Genomic DNA, 19,277 nt, shown 5'->3' with positions numbered 1-19,277 from the left:
CTTGGAAACTCTTATTTCCGCCTCCTCCCCTTACTTGAACCAGTGCCGGATCTGCATTTAAACTTGCTCTTCACTGTCCCCTTCCCCCTCGTGTCACCCTCTGCAAAGCCTCCGCGCCCCGTTTGGGCTTCTGCTTGTAGCGCACCGCGGACTTAGAAAGCAGAGAAGCTATCCGCATTTGGGAGAGGTTTGGGCCTGTATTCTGGGGAGTCTCAGGCTGCTTTGCTCTTGGCTTTGGGCCACCGTACCCTTGCTCTGCCGTGGCCGGTGAGGTGCTGGTGCCCCAAATATCCTGTTCATGTCCATAGACCCTCAGGGAGCACTTGTGGGTCTGTTCCCTAGCCAGCTTACCTAGCAAGACCTCCAAGAGAGGACGGGCACCATGATGGTCGTTTCTCAGAAGAGGAAAGGGAAGTGAGAGAGGTCACGTGGGCCACCCACTGTCACCCAGCAAAGTGGCAGCAGGGCCAGCCCTGGACCCAGCGACCTGCCCCCCCTGGGCCTCTCCATCCCTGTCAACAGTTGGAATGAGGTTCAGAGTGCTCTGGAGATTGGCGATGTGTGCGCAGTGTTTGATCTGTAACGGCCGCGACGTACCTGCGTTGAGGTCTAAATGTCTCTCGTCTGATTCTCTTACCTAGAAGCAGTGGCTGATCAGAAAAACTCTGTGCTGTACACACTGCTGGGTGGTAGGTACACGCCGTGTGAGCGTTGTCGTTTGAGCGCTTCCAGCGGTGGCTCAGCTGCGATTTCGTACTAACCTCTAACAACACGGAAGTTGCCGGCCGTGTAGATGCACCCCACGCATGACATCTGAACCGAGCAGTTGACACTTTAATGATTGCATCTGGAGCGGGGGGTGGGGGGGGATGTGCACCCTGACACCACCCCTCCACGTCCACACTGCACAGAGCGAGACCACGTAAGCCCCGGAGCAGTTGGGGGGTTAGCTGGTTATTAGCAGGACAGGTCAGTGGACGAGTCTGGAGCCAGTCCTGCTCAAAGTGTTTGTTATGAGGACAGAGGGCACGACTTGTGTTTTCTTGGCTGCTTACAACAGGCAGCAGCCAGGGAGATGTCCAAATTTTGTTGTTCTTCTGTTTTTGTTTTTGTTTTTTAAGAAAACGAAGGCCAACCTTTTGAAAGTGAGGGAACAGAATGTGCTTCTCCGCTCTTCTCACTGACCGGGCCTTTTGCCGTGTGGAAAGGCCACTCGGCCGGCATCTGAGGTGGCCACTGCCACCTGGGAACACCACATGGTCACACTCAAGGGCCTTCCCAGCTTGCGGAAGGCCCCACTGTGGCCCCACCTTGGGGGCAAGGTGAAGTGGGTACCCGGCTGCTGGGGGCCCTGTGGTCCTAGTGAGGGAGCCCTGCTCCATGGAGATCCCAAGTGGACGGTCCAGACTGCCTGGCGAGAACGGTTTTTTCCACAAACCAAAACTCACGGCTTCATGCCTGCACTCATAGAAACCAACATGAAGGCACGGCTCGTCCGTAGTAGGGTCTAGAACTCTGCCAGGTCTCTGCACCTGGAGGTGGCTCTGATACGTGAGGCCATTAGAATCCAGGATGGTAGGTCAGGCTCAGTCCGTGTTTCTGGACATTGGCGCAAGGGCCAAGGGTCACATTCTGGCTCTGCCATCTCCTTGAGGGGTTCTGGGCGAGCGCCTGCTCCTCACCAAGCCTCGGTTTCCCTGACTGAACATGGGACCGACTCTGGCTGAGCAGGGGCCGTGTGGAGAAAGTGCCCTGCACGGTGATGACCCTCGCTGTGATGTGTGTGATGTGTGTCCCCAACCCCTCCCAGGGTCCCGGGACCAGGACACAGGTCCTCTTCCACAGGCTCCTTTCCCAGAGGCGGACAGAAGCTGGGCCCGAGGCAGCCATGTGCACGCCGGGAGTTACCAAGGGACCCTTTCCCCCACGAGGTTGCAGTTTGGCAGAAACCTTTGCAGTTGAAAGAGAGCATGGGTAGCTGAACTTCAAAGAGGGCTCCAGGGTCCTCTCTGGCGAAGCTCAGCTCTTGTCGCTTGTGCGGGACTGGGTGCACGTTTGGGTCTGAGTCACGCATGGTCTTTTGGGTACCGTCTCTCGCATGCCGTATCTTGCAGCGTTCACCTTCTGTGGGAGTTGTTTTTGTTTGTTCTTAAAAGCTCCACTGAGGTTTGACGTGCAGTAAACTCGCGTATTTAAGTGTCAGCCTGTTGCGATCACGGTGGGGGACCGGCCACCTGGGAGCCTCACCGAGGTTCCCTGTGAAAGAGTTCTGGTGTCATGTACATGTGACTGGAGCAGCCCACGGCTGGCCATCGGCTTTCGCTGCTAAAGATGCAGTTCTGTCTTGACCCGAGCCAGAAAGCGTGCCCTCCGGGCCACTGAGAATCACCCTCTGGGACACCTGGAGCTCCAGGGTCCACACTGAGTTCTCTGTGCTCAGAGCTCTTTTCTAGAAAGGTCTGTCAAGGTATTCAGTAAGCAGCAGGTGCCTGTTCTTGGTAGAGAGAATTGGTTTCTTCCAGGCAGATGCAAAACAGACCCCGCTCGCAGCCTCTGAAACCTGTCAGTTAAAGCTGGTGCTCGCACACCTCCCCCAGGTAAACAATGGTGTATTTTCTGCAACGGATCAGAGACCGAGATCAGTCAGAACTCACCGCTGAAGAGTTTCTAGGTAAAAGTTGTTGATTTGCAAAGGGAGAAACAGATTTTTTTTCAAGGGCAGGAAATGGCTGTGTGGGTGTCAGTGATTGGGCCTCCGCACCCCAGCGACAGATAGCGGGATCCTGCCCTCGGCCCCACCCTCCCCACTTCCTGCAAGTGCAGCCCTGTGCCCTGCCCGGCCCCTGCGGCGCCCCCAAGTCACCTTTAACCTCTCCGCAATTTAATTAGCCTTTTATTACTGCTAATGACCTTTTCACCTCCACAATAAAGCCGTGCACAGGCCCAGGTTGCCTTTTTTGGTCCCCTCCCACCTGCCCTCAATTCGCCAACCGACACAGGGAAAATGAAATCGCATTTAATCTGAGTCCTGTTTGAGTCAAATGATTAAAAAACAAAACAAAACAAAAAAGCAGTCCTGTCCCCCCTGGAACGGGAGTCCCCTCCCACAGCTGTGTGCGGACGCCACGCAGGGTGACTGGCTGCCGCCCACCCACAGGCCAGCCCGCTCACTGGGCGGTCACCCTGCCCGTCCCGGGTGAGCCGCCCGCGGGACTCGCTCGTGGAGGAAGCCCCGAGTTCCTCCACAGCACCAGCCCGTGTGCACGCTCGGCTCTCCACCTGCTCTGACAGGCCAGGCTGAGGCTGAAACCGGGGTGGCCGTCCTTCGCCCGTGTGGGTCCCGGACCTCTTGTTTGTCGCTCAAGATCCACTTTTAAAATGGCTTCTCCAGTTGAGCCGTGCGGTTAGCACCTCAACCTTGAACCTAACTACTTTAATTCCGTTCCCACGATGATTTCAAAGAGATAATTCGGTGGGTACAAGCGAAGTTCTAGAATGGGACAAGAGCGGTTCGCCGCCATCTCAAGAAGCCTGGAAAATTCTGGCACTTGCCGGCCAGCCTGGGTCGGGGTGCCGCAGCGGAGCCGCGGGCGCCGTCCCCGCCAGCTGGGGGGGGGGGCGGGGGAGGGGACGAGCATCTGTGTCAGGGCTGGGGGTGACGCCCTGGCAGCACGCGCTCGCCAGCAGACCCTGCTCCCCGCAGACAGAGAAACGCCCTTTTCTTCTCAGCCTCTTCCTTGAGAAATGCCTGGAGATGGACTGTTCTCTGGGGTGCATTTCTGCTCTGCAAAGTCGGCTGAGTTTGAAAATAGAAGCATTTGCCTATCTTAGCACACGCCCACCCTCCTGCACCCCGGAGGGAAGATTGAGTGGGAGTTGAGTGACACAGTTGTCATCTGTAGCTCAGTGGCGTGGGGTCCCGGAGCAGAGGAATCCGAGTTCCTGGGGGGCTGTGGGGCCTCAGGGTGGGGTGTGGGTTTAGGGAGCCTGGACCCCCTGCCCATCCTGCCACCGACCGTGTGTGTGAATGGATAGGAGCCACTGCCCCGCCCCTGGTCCCCCGCCCCCTTCCCAGCCATCTTGAGGGCTTCATGTGCCTGCTGCCAGGCTTCCCCCAACCCCTTGGTTCCACTTAGAGCGACGTGAAGGAGCCTAGGAAGGTGTGCCCGGTGTGGCCCCTACTTCTCCACGGTCCCACATCCCCTCATTTCTCGATTCAAAGCACTGAGTCACTCCTTTGCCTTTGCCTTTGTCAGCTGAAAAACAGCATGTGCGTGTGGGGCAGGGGGCAGTCTGGCCATGCAGAGAGCAAGAGTGGGGGGGGTCCCCTGTTCTGCTAAGACTGGACTCACTCCTTCCAAGCTGCCCCCACAGTAGGAGGGAGCTCCTGGGGGGCTGTGCACCTCCAGTGCACGCACGCTTTCTAACCGTCTTTCAGACCCGCCTATGACACTTGTGATTTTGTTAAATGTGGGCACGACGCCTTTCTGCCCGTGCCGAGGTAGCAATTTGGCAGCTTTGGAGCTCCTCTGTAGGGACGAACGGAGGCTGGGCCACCTCGGCCCTGTGGCACACACCCAGGGCTCCCCCCCCCCCCCCCGTCTGGCTGCTGCGTAGCCACGAGCGTCTCCCCATCCCCTGCCAGGGCGCCCTGAGCCCCTGGGAGAGGTTGGCGCAGGTCGGCGCACGGGGCTGTTCCAGCAGAGTGTGTCGAAGGCAAAATTCAAAGAACAAATGTGATTTTTGCAAAAGCAGAACTATGAGACCTGCAGTCTGTATTGTTTTTGTTGTAAAGACTGATCTGTAATTTGACAGATTGGTAAATTGACTTGTAAGTCGCGAACTCCTCTCCCTGTTTTGGCACAGAACTAAAGTAGCCCCTGTCGGGAGCCTTTTGTTGAAACTTCTTGAAAATCCTCTCTCAGTGATACGTGTGTCTTGAGGACCCAAAGAGTGTGGCCACTTTCCTTCCCCCTTTTCTCCTCTCTCTTCTGATGGCGGGTTGACCCCACATCCACGGGGTCGTCACCCAGCTCAATTCCATGACCTTTGGCCACCCCAGACACCGTAGAGGCTGAAAAACATATCAGTTGTGGAGATGCCTGGTGGATAATAGTAAATATTTGTTCAGCTTTTCTCAACAATTCAGTACCAAACCTCATCCTGTTCCCCTCAATGCATTAGGCAGATTTTTCTTAAAATTCAGTAAATATTTTTAGTGGAAAATCTCAACGCTGTGATGGTGGGGACCTCAGATTTTATCTGCCGGGGCTGTGCTACTTGGCACGGCTTTGATCTGCGGGGTTTGCCTTCTCTCACATGTGCATCAGTGAGAGCGAGCACGGCTGGCATCTGCAGGGCTCCTCGCCTGCAAGCCGTTAGTTGGTCCCGAGCGCCGCGGTTGGAGAAATGGGTTTCTTCCCTCCCTCGCCTCCCCCATGTCCCTCCAGATAGGTGGGGGCCGGAGGAAAATGCTGAAGTGTGTTGGTTGAAAAGCAGTCTCTTTCAGTCAAAGGTTCCCGAGGGATTATGAATTTGAAGCCTTGTGCTCAGCACGGGCTGCTTTTTTTCTTTCTCCCCACTGCCCCCGGTGAAGCTGTTTTGCTGAGGGCGGGGGGGGGGGGTGGGGGCGGGAAGGGAGAAGCCAAGAGTGCCCCCTCTCCAGCCACAGTCCTCCCTTGTGGTGTGACAGTCAGAAGCGTGGCAATCGGGTGGGTGCCCGTGCCGTGGAGGGTGAGGGGCAGTCGCCCGAGGGTCCCCTGTTGTATAGGGTGAGGGGCAGCTGTGTCGACGTGTCCCGTGTTGGCATAAATGGCAGTTGTGTGAACGTCCTGTGTTGTGTAGGGTAATAGCTAAGGTGGGGCAGCTGTCCTGACCACAAACCTTTGTTTTTTTTCTTTCTTTTCTTTTCTTTCTTTCTTTTTTTTTTTTTTTTTTTTGTTGTTGTGTTTTCTTGTTTTTGTATTTATCTCTCAGCTCTAGAAATGTAGTTGCATTTTCCAGCTGCGGCCTTGAATCTTACAAATAGAGCCCAGCAAATGTCCAGTTGGGATGAAAAATGCACTCACACTTCGGTGCATTTTTGATATTTTTACCCTTCAGGTTCATCGAGACCCTCAATCACCCAAAACCTCTTCCTCTCCTCCTAAGTAAAGACTTTCAAATAAGGGAATCTACCTCCCATCAAGAGTTTTGAGCATTCCCGGTTTTCTGTGTTTGTAAGCCCGTCATTTTTCCCATTGGCGGGCCGGGCTCTTGCGGACCCTTCCTGGGCAGCGGTTTCCTGAAAAGCGCGTTGGGAAAGGGGTGACAAGGGGGCAGTCCTGATGTCAGAGACTCAGGGGCGCCTGCCCGGGGCCCGGCCGCTTCCCCGATCCCGGGTGCCCAGGGTTCGGGGTGCAAGGGGGGGGCACACACGGCCTTGAAAAGTTAAATAGGAGAATTAAAGAAATTTCTACCAGGGTGGAGCCGGCCACTGGTTTTTTTTTTTTTTAACAGCACACACTGTGGTAAACCATCGGGCTCGTATTGTTTTTGCCGAAGGCAGTCCTGTGTGCGGTTTCGGTGCACCGCTTGGGTAGCTGTTGAAACTGTTGCGGTTTGAAATAAGCCCTACTTTGCCTTTTCTTCAATCTTGCACTCCTCTGTTAATGAGGACTCCTCTGAGGATTGGAGAGTCACCATGGGCGACGTGCCCGCAGCTCCCAGCCCCCGGGGGGTCGTCGCTCGGTGCCTCCTCGCTCACCACCTTCCCTCCGCCAAGGGGTCAGGCGGCGCCCCGCGCAGCCCTCTAGGAGTGGTGACCCCACGCCTCCCAAATGGCATGTGTCGGGAGTCACCCTGGTTAGTTTCTTTTCCAGCCCTTTCTAAAAAATGATTGCCGTTGCCTCCTCTGCACCATGTTCTAGTCAGCATCTTTCCTTCCTTGTGGTACCTGGAGTCGTGGAAAAGGCAGAAAACGGGCAGTGACTTGGCTCAGGGGCACGGAGGCAGCTTAGAATGACTTTGTCACGTTCGAGATAAACTGCACCTCAGAAAATCGGAAAAACGATTAAGGCGTTAGCAGAAGTGGTTATGTAAAAGCAGGAACTACACCCAGAATGTTTGAAAAGTGCAGCTGCTAAAAATAAATGGGGGTGCAGAGTAGGAAGTTTGGACCGAGGGCAGTCACGGTGTGCGTTTCTTTGCAGAAAGCCTCTGGTCGCCAGCACGGTGTCAGGCCAAGCCAGAGTCGCCACCGATTTTGCACGTGTCGGGTCCAATAATTCAGCCTCTGCGCCCAAGCACAAAAACAGACAACCGAGAAAAAACCGTTTTGTTTCTTTTTTTTTTTTTCCCCTCTGAAATCAAGAGCAGTTGATGTGCCCTGGTTTCATATTAACGCAGTCATGATTTCTAAATAACAACGGTTTCAGCAACGGAGCAAGACCAGGCCCCAGCAGTTTTGATGTGAACGACACTTTTCATCTCCCCGATCACCTCTCTGCTTGTCAGAAACCTCAGCTTGAAATCCTAGTGGGCTGGATTCTGAACCACCACCCCCAAAAGCAATTTAAAAACCACAACAAGCCCGAACCAGGGTGGGGAGATGTTCCCAATTTAAAAGAAGGAAAGAGCACAGAGTAGGCTCTGCCTTTGAACATTTGGACCGTTGTGCTCCTCGCGCTTGGGGCCGGGCTGGGGTCGGCTGACCCCTCTATCCCCACTCCGCTGTCTGCCCTTGGGACCAGACCCTGCAAGAAATGCTCCAGGAAGTCAAGCAGCTGGCCACTTGGCTGTGCTGTGCCCTGGCATTTCCAGCCTGTCCCCAGCAACTCTGTACTTTTTCCTGTATTAGAATCTTCTTCTTCGGTCCATTGTCATTTTAGTTTTTGACTTGAAAAAAATCAGCACACGAGGGCACCAGTGAATATTGGTCTCTCTTGCAGAGGAGGGCAGCCAGAACTCTTTTCTAGCTCCCCAACGGGGCTCCCCGAAAGGGCCTCAGGTCCCTCAGGACAGTCCTGTGGCTCTTGTACGGCAGCCCCGGGCCCACGGGGACCCCCACCAGGGCCAGGGAGCGGTATTTGCTTGTACCAGCAGTTGCCGAGCCCCACCTGGGAGGAACTGACCCTCGTGTGCTGGGGGCTACACCAGGAAGGATCGGTGCCACGGGAGGGGGACAAGGCAGTTGGAGACCCCGCAGGGGAGGAGTGAGCCCTGAGGGAGGGGTCTGCCGGGGAAGGGCGAGGCGAGAGAGACTGGCTGGGCAGGACGGACGGTACAGGTGGTTAGGACAGTGGAAGTGGCAATGGGAAAGAGGCTAGGAGTGGCCATGCCACGAGGACCATGCATACTGGGTTAGCATCCCGTCCTCATGCAACCTGAGCCTGTGTCCCCAACCCTCAGGATGCTGTCCCCCAGGGCACCCCTGCCTGTGGCCTCAGGGGTCCTTGCATACACTGGGTCAGTGTGTAGATGAGGGCCAGTCTTCCTGGTGTCCAGGAGCCCCCGGAGTGGGCTTCACTCAGGAGCACGTGTGACCCCCCACGCTCAGGCCTCGGCTGCTGCTGCTGCACGGGCTTTGGAAGGCGAGGTGGAGTCTGCCTCCTGGCACACTCCACAGGGGGGTCTTCTGGGGCTGTGCGTCTTCTCTCGGGGGCGGCCCCTGGCTTGTGCTCCACGCTGGGAAAGGAGGCCTTGAGGAGGGGGGATGGGCGGGTGCCTGTGAAGCGGTCCAAGGCGAAGGTGTCCTTGTCCGGAGGCTGCAGGTGCCACCGTGCTGCACACAGGGCTTCTGAGTGGCTGCATCAGAGCAGAGAGCTGCAGCCAAGGGTCCTCGGTTTTCTTGTGGGCGCCCCGGGGGGCTCCAGTCTCCCAGAAGGGCCTGATCGCATGGCAGGAAGAAGTGAGTGCTTACCGCCTGCTTGCTGTCCGAGCTCCGTGCCCGCTCCACATCAGGGGCAGGTGCGCTTTTCCCGTGAAAGGCCAGAGAGTCAGTGTTCATCCCCCGCAGGCCTCACGTTATCCTAGCAGCCACAGAGGACACGGGATCGAGCCGGCACAGCGTGTTGGCACTGGCATACCTGAGAAGCTTGGTTTACAGAAGCAGGCAGCCCTGTCGTGGGGGGATCCCTCCTCCTGGTCACTGCTCTGGCAGCCACGCGGGGTGGGCCCCTCACGACCCCCACGTGAGTGTGTTCGGGCTGCCGTAGCAGGACCACAGGCTGGGCGGCCTAACGGAAATGTACCACCGTCCCACGGCCGTGGGGGCTGGGCGTCCAAGGTCAAGGTGCCGAAAGGCTTGGCTGGTTCCTTCTCAGGCCTCTCTCCTTGGCTGGTAGCTGGTGATCCTCTCCTCGTGTCTTCACGTCACGTCATCTTCTCTCTGTGGACGTGTGTGTCCTAATCCCCTTTTCTTATAAAGTCACCCGTATGGGACAAGGCCCCCCCCACAGGACCTCATTTTAGTGTAATCACCTCTTCCAAGACCCCGTCTCCAAATGCAGTCACGTTCTTAGGTGCTGGGGGTGGGCACAATATAACGAACTTGTGGGGGATGCAGTTCGGCCCGTAACAACCCCTTTTCATGGAGTAGGAGACTAAGGCTGAGGACAGGGTCGAGGGGTGGCTGCTGTGCTACCCCCCGTCTCCCAGGGGTAGGTCTGGCCTGCCCCGGGGCTGGGCTGGAAGAGTTGAGCACAGGGCACAGGAGTTCCCCCGAGAGGACAGTAGCAACTGAGTCGGGAGTGCATCCTAGGCAGAGGGACTAGCCAGAAAAAAACCCCGCGTTGGGGGGGTTCCCAGGAAAGGAGGTGCCACTCGAGCCCTGGAGGGGTGGCAGGCAGTGCGGTTGGGGAGACTTTGGCATGGGTTGCAGGGCCTTCGGGAATCACCGCGCGATGGGAGAAGCATAGGCCCGGGGTGGGGCTGGGGGTACAGCGGGACCTGTAAGGAAGAAAGCTCCGTTCAGCGAGGGTGTAAAGCATCAGGCCCTACGATAGCATCAGGACACAGCAGCGGACGGCGGGGCCCTAGCCCCAGGGAGCTTATGTTGTGTTGAGAGAGAGCAAAAATACACACGTGACGTAATGACAGAAGGTAACAGGGGCCGCAGAACGGTAGACGGGGAGGCATCTCGGCCAGAAGTGGGGAGGGTCAGCCTCTGGCTCTGCAAGAGGAAGGGTTTCCCAGGCCTGGGACAGCAGGCACAAAGGACTCAGCTGGGCGGGGCTGGTGCGTATTCCTAGAGCCTTTGGGAGATCTCAGCAGCGTGGGGATCTGCTCGATGTTAAAAAGCCGTTAAAAAGCCGTTTTGCTGGATGAGGATGGCCTATGGGGCAGGAAGCTGGGAGGGGGAGCGGCCAGTGAGGTGAGCGGTTCCCAGGGACCCAGGAGAGAGGAGAGCTGCTTGCTCGGGGCGGTAGCTGCAAAGAGAAATAGGGCATCTCCGGGTGGTGTGGGCATGCCCACCCTTCCTCCCGCTTGGGGTGCCCCTGGAGTATGTCTGCCCCCCACTGTTCTCAGGTGGACAGCCTGGAGTTTGCAAGCGGCTGGGCCGGCCTCACCCGACAGCTGTCTCCTCTCCCCCTAGTCTGGGGACCAGGGAGGCCTTGACTCACCCGTTGGCTCATCCCTCAGAGCAGGGAGTAGGCCGGAGGTGCACGGCGGCCGTGTTGGGGGGGGCGGTTCTTCGAGGCCAGCGGGACAAGCCAGGGAGCTGTGGCGAGCACCCAGAACACCCTGCTCCCTGCAGCCCTGTGGCGCGGAGGTCCAGGAGGAGGAGGAGGAGGTGGGAGAGCTGATGTCAGGGGGGATGGCACCTGCAGCAGCACTTGGTGCCGGAAGGACAGCTTGAAGATCTGGGCTCTGTCGTGGACGGGGGAGGAGCCCCCAGCGGTAGAGTCGCAGCCAGTATAGAATGTGGGGGGGGCTCCCCCAGGCCTTCTCTCTGGCAAGTCACTTGCTATGGGAGAGGGAGGTCCTAATTCCTGCTGCACGGACTCTGCACTACCCTTCTGGGGAGTGACCCATCCGGTCCCATAACCCATGCCAGCGTGGCACACCCGGGGCTTCAGCAAAGGCTCTCTGGGGGGGCTCCTTCTTCTAGCTCATAGGGCCCGCCCACCATCGGGCCCTGCGTCTGCCTATGAATCGATTTGAGGCCACTGGGAGAGGTGGGCTGATGCGCCGGCCTGCCCCCTCCCCGCTTCTTGGTCCACCTGAGTCCTACTGGTACTGCCTGGGGCAGGCGGTGTGACCGAGAAGGGCAGAACCCACTGTGGTGCAGGATGCCAAGGTGGCCTCGGGGGTGGGGGGCCAGACCCCACTGCTCCTAGGGGCACCACGCCTCAGCCATCTCATCTGACCCCTGCCTCTTTATTCCCGCTTCACACGTAGGAAACCGGCCAGCTGGGGCTGAGGTGCTTGTCCTTGGTGAGGTCTTGACACTAAAAGAAGCAGAGGCAGGCCGTGGCCCCAGAGCTCTTGGGGACACCTCAGGGCCTTTAGAAATGTAGCTCGAGCAGCAGCATGGAGAGGATGGTTTTGAGAGCTGGGCCTGAAGATGGACGGGTGGGCGGTCTCTCTAGCTGGCAGGTGATGTGGCAGAGGCTGGCTGGGTGAGGAAGGCAGGTGTCCCAGGCTCAGGTGCTGCATGGGGGCACCTGAGATGCCACTCGGGGCTGGAGGCATCTTCTGGATGTGTAGCTAGATGTCCCAGGTCATATGTGCAATGTGGCCCTTGGCTTTTAGGTTCTTCTCGCACATTAGTTTTGAAATTGCAAGAGTAAACGTAAACAGCTGGATTGACCACTTGGAATTATGTTAAGTGCCCTCTAGTCTCTAGCCTGGGGCTTGGACGCAGACCTGCTTGGACTGAATTAAACACCTCACTCTGGGCACCCCGACTGCCCTGGCCTGCCATCGGGCAAAGGAGTGGCGTCAGGCAGGGACCCGGCCTACAAAATGGGCAGATCCTGGAGGCTCATCAAGTGTTGCTAGGCAGGCCTGGGGAGGCCCCTGGTTCCTAGTGGAATATTCTAGCACGCTGGCAGGACTTGTTAGGAGAAGCTGCCTGCCCTCAAGCCACAGCCCCTAGTGTGATCTCAGGGCCTCAGTTGTCTCTAACTCTAAGCATGTGTATCCCACACTCATCCCGTAGCGATCTGCCTTGCCAGGACCCAGGCATCCTAGAGCCACCCTCTCAGCAAGAACCCAGAAGGGCCCAAATCCTGCCCGTTGGAGCCACCAGCACCAAAGGGCAGAAGTGGGAGCTGAAAACAAATCTGAATCTCAGGATAGCAGAGGGGGTTTGTCTGGTGAGCCTCACAACTAATGCTAACTCTGTACCATGTTGTGAAACCAATTCCCCCTTTTAATTGCAGATACCCCCCCTTTTTTTTGTTAGAAGTTTTACAGTGTATTTTTCTGCTCAGCCATGACTTTCCGTGTGATAAGTAAATGTGTTGCCACACTAAAATGAGTCACTTTGAAACATGCCTGCGAGTACGCTTGTTAAAGACAGTAAATTTTAGCTGTGTGGGGTGGGGAAGGGAGGGGGTTGTCTGAAGTGGTTTTCTTGTATTTGCCCGCAAACCCGTTAAGCCTCTGGGATAAGGTGAGCATAAAGCGAGATCCACCCAGGATTCCCCGGGATCTGTCCCACCACTGAGCGGCATTCCAGCCCTTTCCAAAGAGGGAGAGGGTGTCTCCGTGAGCGCGTGCCGGCCTCCTCGGTCAGGACTCCGTTCTGTCCGTGGTCAGTAACTTGTATTTCTTTTTTTTTTCTCCCTTTTTTTTTTTTTTTTCTTTTTTCTCCTAAACTTTCCAGGTAAAAGTACACCTGTAAGCCAGCTTGGTTCTGCAGACTTTCCCGAGCCCCCCGATCCATTCCAGCCACTCGGGGCTGACAGCAGTGACCCGTTCCAAAATAAAAAGGGGTTTGGGGACCCGTTTAGTGGAAAAGATCCATTTGCTCCCTCCTCTTCAGCTAAACCTTCTAAAGCCTCTTCCTTGGGCTTTGCAGACTTCACCTCTGTAAGTTGAGCTTCCTCTGCGCCACCCCCCACCCCCAACCCTCCGCTTGCAGCTTCTTTGGGGTTGTTTTTTTTGTCTCTTTCCAAAGGCAAACTTGGCTTATGTCCCCCGGTACCTCAGTGCTCTCACTTGTGTTATTTATTCTGTACTACTGCTTTCTGTAAGAAAAACAGTTTCTCAATAAAACAAAAAAAAGAGCTACGGTTTGGATACTCTGTGATAAGGGCATGCTTTCTTCCAGCGGGGTGGCCACACAGGCCTGTTTCTGTCCTTCCTGGTTAGACTCTGTGTTATTTCTGTCGCCCAGAGGCTGTTGTGTTCAGGGACTCTTGGCAGCTGAGGTGTCGCACGCTTCCGAAGTCTGAAAACAAGACGGCAGAAGTTTCGTTAGGGTGTCGCTGCCCCCAGAAGGGTCTCCGTTGCCAGAGTTGTGATGGGCCCGCCCCAGTGCATTTGGAGCGGCTAGTGAGGACGGATGGACCCAGGCAGGACCCGCAAAGGAAGAGCCATTTGATTTTTCAGCGCTTAATTCAGTTACCAGCTACAATGCACAGAGACGTCCAGCCCAGAACAACTGCCCTGACGCCCTTTCCCTTTGCCAAAACTAAACCAAAACCAAAACCCTCCCGGAGCCAGTTAGCAAAGCTAAGTGCCTTTTCAGAAGCTAATCCTGGGATTTCTGAAAGCCTGGCTTTGTTTCTCGGAGCGGAGCGCAAGAAAAGATTCCAGGTTGTAAAACGCTGTCCCTCCAGGCTGTTTTCAGTACCTTCCTGGGTACCGAGAATCTTGTTCTCCGAGAGCTTCAGATGTTGTCTTCCCAGAACTGGTTTCACGGTCTGTGTGTCGCGCACTGTTTGTTTTTGAAAAGGTTTTCTTCATTCGAATTTGCAAAGTACTTTTGTTTCCTGGCTAGGGGTGGAGACGCATGACCTAATAGAGGCTCCTGCTCCCAGACTCTCTGTCCTAACACAGGCTCTGCCCTGTCGGTGCCCAGTGAGTGCCTGATTCGCTTCAGATCCACCTCGTGCACAGCTAGCCGTCCTGTGGCGTTACCGAAATCGCCCGAGATGCCGACGCGTTCTCGGCTCTTGGCGACTTATAAATATTTTACGACTGCCCTTAGCTGAATTTTGTTGACAGCCAGTGCACACTGTGGATGTATACAAATGGCAACATTATTAATAAAAGCCCAAAACAAAACCCGCTTTATCTACAGTTTCTTGAATAGTACCACATTTGTATTTTGGTGGGGAAAAAAAATGTTAAATGCTGATGAGAAAAATAGAGCTGTTCACGTATGATTCGGGTACTCTGTTTTGGGTAGGGAAGAGGGGTAAGTAGATGTGATTGGCAATTGGGAGAAATTCGACTGTTCTCTTTCTGAAATGCATGGTTCTGTTTCTGTGACCCCCACCCCCCACCTGATGGCTGGTTTGGGGAAAATATTTAAAAAAAAAAAATCTGAGGTTTCAAGCTGTCATTTGGCCCAACATTTTTGGTCATTCCAGAAACATCCCTGGTATTTGATCATTCTCGTTTCCAGGTGGGGGATCAGGTTCCACCCAGTTTGCAGCCCTGCTGTTCTTTGTTTGAAATCGCCTTTCCCGCTTTGGATGCCCCAGTTTTTCCAGAGGAAATGACCCGACAGTGGGATTTGGCCACTCTGCTGGGATGGAGTGTGGGGGGAGGCAGGCAGGACACCTGACTGGTTTGGTTTGTCCCCTTCGGTCCTACTATAGTCCCAAGATGGTCAACCTGTCCCACCTTGGGGCACTCAGGATGTCTTTGCGTTTTCATGGCATCCAGGGATGCAGCCCATTGGCCACTGGTTTCTGGTTCCCTGGACCTTGAAGATCTGGGCCAACTCAAAACAGGGCCAGAGTCGGTTCCTCCGGTTTGTGTATTTCAGCTTCCCCAAGTAAACGCTGACAGGTCTCTTCCTGCCCAGTCACTGGCAGTGTGACTCCTTCAGCTCGGATGTTCTAAGAGTGGCACCGAGACGCCCTGTTCCCCGCGCAGAAGCCTCTGGGTCCGCACTGGAGCTCAGTTACGCCGATGTCACTGCGCGTGCCGTCCCCCGTTGGCGCCCTGGCTCTGCCACTCTGGAAGCCTCTAATTTATGAGCCCCGAGTTTCCATCAATGGGTTACTTGTCCTTGGAGCTGTTCACGGGAAACGTCTCCAAGATTTCTTTCAAAACAAGACTTTCTGTCTCAGGCAAATGTGTTTATTAGGAAGTAGCATTTATAGGTTAGCAAAATGGCTCTTTTTTCCAGAAGTGCAGAGCAGCTATCAGATGGGTGCACCGTGCACCCTCAACCGAGTTGGATGCGATTCTCACGGTGGCAGCAGTGAGCCAGCGGGAGGTGGCTGCAGGCGTCCCGCGCATGGCACAGTACAGGCTCTGTCACACGCCTCGGGCCCCGGGGAGGAACGGTCCCGGGTGCCTTGTGTGCGGAGCCGTCTGGACCCCGGATTTCTGCCAAGAGGCTGCTGAAGTAAAACTGCTAAGTGTCCACCTCGAGATGTCGAGGGAGGGCAGCAACCTGTGCCCCACTGTCTCCGCTCCAGGACGGCGCAGGGGTGAAGCGGGAGTCAGCTGCCGTTGATGGAGTGGCGGCCGCATCCACAGGTGCTCCAGGTTCTGGCCTTCACGACGTGGGCAGGTCAGAGGACCAGGGTCCGCTGGGACCCGGAGAGAATTTTCTGCTGACATGAGGCCCAGAGGGAGCCACAAGGAACCCTCTTCCTCCGGTGTTCTCTTGGAAACGATGGTCCAGCCTGCTTCTCAAGTGCGCACAAACCATATGCTTGGTTCGAGTCTCCATAGAGGATCCTGAAGCTGGCCCCAACCCAGTCTGCTCTGAAGGCATCTGGAATGTTCCTGTCAGCACATCTAATTTGAAAATGGAGACCCCTTGAGCAGGAGGCTTTGTGGTGACATCCTAAGACTCTGGGGCTGGGCGGGAGTCATGGTGTGGCCGTGTGGCCTCAGCTGATACTTGACCCCTCCTGGCCTTGCTTCCAGGCTATGGCTGGATCACCTTGGCCGTTGCCTGTCAGCCCCCACCCACCCCCTCCTCTGAGCTGACAGAGGACAAGGTCCCTGTCAACCATGCTGCCATTTCTGCCAGCATTTGTTGTTTTTTCCTTGTTTTTCTCCTGATGAGGTATGGGAAAATTCCCCAGAGTGCGGGGGTGGGGGCTTTCTGTGATGGGCAGTGGAAACAGGGGTGGGGACCAGATTTCAGGGAGTCCTACCTGGAGACTCATCACCCCCCTGAACGCTTTTCTGGGTAGCTTCTTTGAGAAAGTCAGACTTAGCTTTTCTTCCTGGGGACGGCTCTTTTTCATGCTGACCCCACACTTGTCCCCACCTGACTCCCAAGGCCAGACGGAGGGAGGCTGCCTCTCCTGTCCCACCTCCTTCTCCAGGCCACATGTGGTCCAGACCAGGCTTCCTCCACCGCCCCTCCCCCACTCTGGTGCACAAGCCCTTGGAAGTCTAGCCCCTCCCACCCCATGCTCTGTTCTGGCAACGTCAGGGTTGGCTGGTAACCCCCCACCCCGGCAAAAGCCACACTCACGAAGGTGCCCTGTAGCCCCAACTCCTCAGCTGTGGCTGACCGCCCCTGCCCCGCCTCCACCCAGACCCAGAGAGAAAGTGCAGCGTGCTGCGGGCCAGAGCTCCCTGCTGTCCCCAGGCCTCCGTGTCCCCACCTGTCGGACGAGCTCACCCCCCCAGTTGCCACTCAGGCTCAGTACATGTGTGAAGAGGTAGCCGCGAATTTCTTTGTGCTTCCTTCCCCAGTGCTCCCCCTGGGGTCTGTATGGGCCTCCTCGAAGCCCGTGTCAGATTGGGATTGTCTGTATGCCTGTTCCCGAGGGCCACCTTTCCAAGGGCCGGCCTGCCTGTTTCTTTGGTGTCGTCCAGCGCTTAGTGAAGAGCCGGCAGAGCGGGTGCCGAGAAGAGACCTGGGAAGGGCCCCGAGTCTGCGTTGGGGCATGTGACGGGGGGTCTTGGGGGGAGCCAGCGACCCACGCCACGGGAAGAGCGTGTGAGATCTAGCTTTGCTTTTCTTGCCAGAAAGCTAAGGTGCCTTGACTGGTTTGAAACCACCCATCTTGGTATCAGAACGGTTTCCTCTGCTGCTGAAAAAAATTTTTTTTTGAATTGAAACCTTTGGAAAAGGACCTCAAGAACTCCTGGACCGATTGGCTGCTGTAAATGTTCAAGTACAAAGTGGCGCTTAGCAGGCCCAGAGCTCCCCGGACCGTGGCCGGGGTAGAGATGCCGCGTTTCAAGACAGTCGGCTGTGCACATGTGAAGCCCAGAGCCCCGTGCACGTGCCAGAACTCTCCAGTCTCGGCACCTTCCACCCACTGGTGTCATCGGCCCGTCATCGAGGCCTGGGCCTTGTGGGTTCGCTGTTTGAGCTCCTCGGTTCAGACCTCTGCTCCGCCGCCGTTTTCAGAGACGCCCCGAGAGGAGGCCACGCAGAGGCTCCTCCTTCACACCCCCGTTGAAGCCTCATAGACTCCGACCCCTGGGAGTTGCAGGAAATCTGTGTCCCCAAACTGACGCCTCGCGTTGCCTGCCTTGGTTTCCTGCGGGCAGGGCGACTAGTTTCTCTGAGGTCCCAGGTGGCAGTTCAGGTCAGACTGTTTCTCAGTGCATGTGACCCTGGGTTAGGACCGGGGGGCGTGCGTGTCCCCTCCCCGCTCCCGACCGAGACACGGGCTTCTTTGGCTTCTGCCGGTTTTCACGTGCACGTCACGCGGCCCCCGCCCCCCCCCCCCAGCGCACCCCAGCATTGCATTCTCCTGCACCCCGACAGCGCGCGCGGGAGGCGCCCTCCTCGCCCCCCCCCCAAGTGGCGGCTCGCAGCTTCCGGGCCGAGTAACCCCACCTCCATTTTCCTTTGCAGTTTGGCAATGAGGAGCAGCAACTCGCGTGGGCCAAGCGGGAGAGCGAGAAGGCGGAGCAGGAGAGGCTGGCGCGGCTGCGGCGGCAGGAGCAGGAGGACCTGGAGCTGGCCATCGCGCTCAGCAAGGCTGACATGCCCGCCGCCTAGGCGCCCGGCCCCGGCCACCGGCGCGGGCGGGACGGCCGCGGGGGCGCTGGTGCAAAAGGAGAAAGCTCGAGTCTGTCTGTACGCACACACGCACGCACAGTGGCCCCCGTTTCACGTGGTGATGCGTGGCCGCCACTGTTCGCCAAGGACTCGCGGGTCAGAGGGCCTCGGGCTCGGGGGGCTCACCTGCGCCGTGACGTCCCTGTTGAGCGGCGGCACCCGGTTCTCCCTCCGCCTGGAGCACAGGACCGTGACTCCCGGCCTTTCGTCTCCTGCTCGCGCCGGCGCCGGGGCGCCCCCACCCGACGCCTCCCCGACCCCCTCTTCTGAGACAGACATCTGGGCGGTGTCCGCATCCGTTGTATAAAATTCAGTTCGAATGGTTAATATAAAGTATTTTAATACAAAACACAATCTTTCTTTCCCTTTCATTGAAATGTTATCTTCCTGGCTTTAACGTTCACACGTGGTATCCCAGAGGGAAACCAGCCCCGCGGTGGGCGGAAAACCAGATGGAAGGTTCCTGTGTGAATCCTAAGCGCTTGAGTGGCTTCTAGGGCCACAAAGCCAATTTGGGACGTTTTCGGGGTCGCCCTGGCTCCCCAGGGTCATTGTCACTAGAGGGGGCGGCCCTTTGTCAAGGCCCCGCAATTTGAAAAAAAGAGCCCTGTGCTGTTCGCTGAGGCCTGGTCTCCATCGGGGGCGAGGCCGCTGGGCAGTCCGAAACCCGTAGTCAGAATCGGGAAACGGGACAGTTTCCCCCTAGGATGCAGCTGTGTTCCCCTAGAACGTTCCGGAAGCTTGGATGTAACTGTTGACAGGACGACCTCAGGAGTTGCTGAAGATATTGCAGATCTGCCCCCTGCTTTGCTTCTCGCTGTCCCCAGGGAGACGAGACCCACCCCCCCTTCCCTCCTCCCCCCCTCCCCACCCGCCACCAACTTCTTTCAGATAAAGATGATAACTTTCGAATCTGAGCGGCCTGAGCATAGCCTGGGAAGAGCCTTTATCCAGAGAAAATGCAGCAGAGAACCTCTGACCCCCAAACCACGCAGGTTCGGGAGGGGACGAGATGGGAATGTCAGGATCAACCGTTCCGGGAAATCTCAGGGGACCCAGCCCCCAGCCCCTTCTGGTAGGGTCAGATTCTAAGACCCTTCTTTGGAAAAGTTCCTTTTCGGTGTTT

The 19,277-nt window shown here is 56.8% G+C and overlaps 1 protein-coding gene across 5 annotated transcripts in view; it reads left to right on the top strand.

The window, feature by feature from the left end:
• Positions 1–18,502, top strand: part of EPS15L1 (epidermal growth factor receptor pathway substrate 15 like 1) — a 99,053-nt gene extending 80,551 nt beyond the window's left edge. The window contains exons 23-24 of one of the 5 annotated variants that reach the window (XM_047097640.1): positions 12,812–13,017; positions 17,945–18,502. In XM_047097640.1, coding sequence (XP_046953596.1) covers positions 12,812–13,017; positions 17,945–18,091 — 353 coding nt within the window. In that variant the 3' untranslated portion in view covers positions 18,092–18,502. Of the gene's footprint in view, positions 1–12,811; positions 13,018–13,324; positions 14,221–17,944 lie in introns of those variants that run through there. The other 4 variants (XM_047097641.1, XM_047097643.1, XM_047097644.1 and 1 more) reach the window with 4 other exon arrangements.
• Positions 18,503–19,277: the final 775 nt, after the last annotated feature.

Source organism: Lynx rufus, unplaced genomic scaffold (genome assembly GCF_022079265.1).
Source record: "Lynx rufus isolate CCGP_SWC_20201006 ecotype Redwood Valley unplaced genomic scaffold, mLynRuf1.p SCAF_4, whole genome shotgun sequence".
Taxonomy (NCBI): Eukaryota; Metazoa; Chordata; class Mammalia; order Carnivora; family Felidae; genus Lynx; species Lynx rufus.
This window is presented reverse-complemented; position numbering and strand designations above follow the sequence as displayed.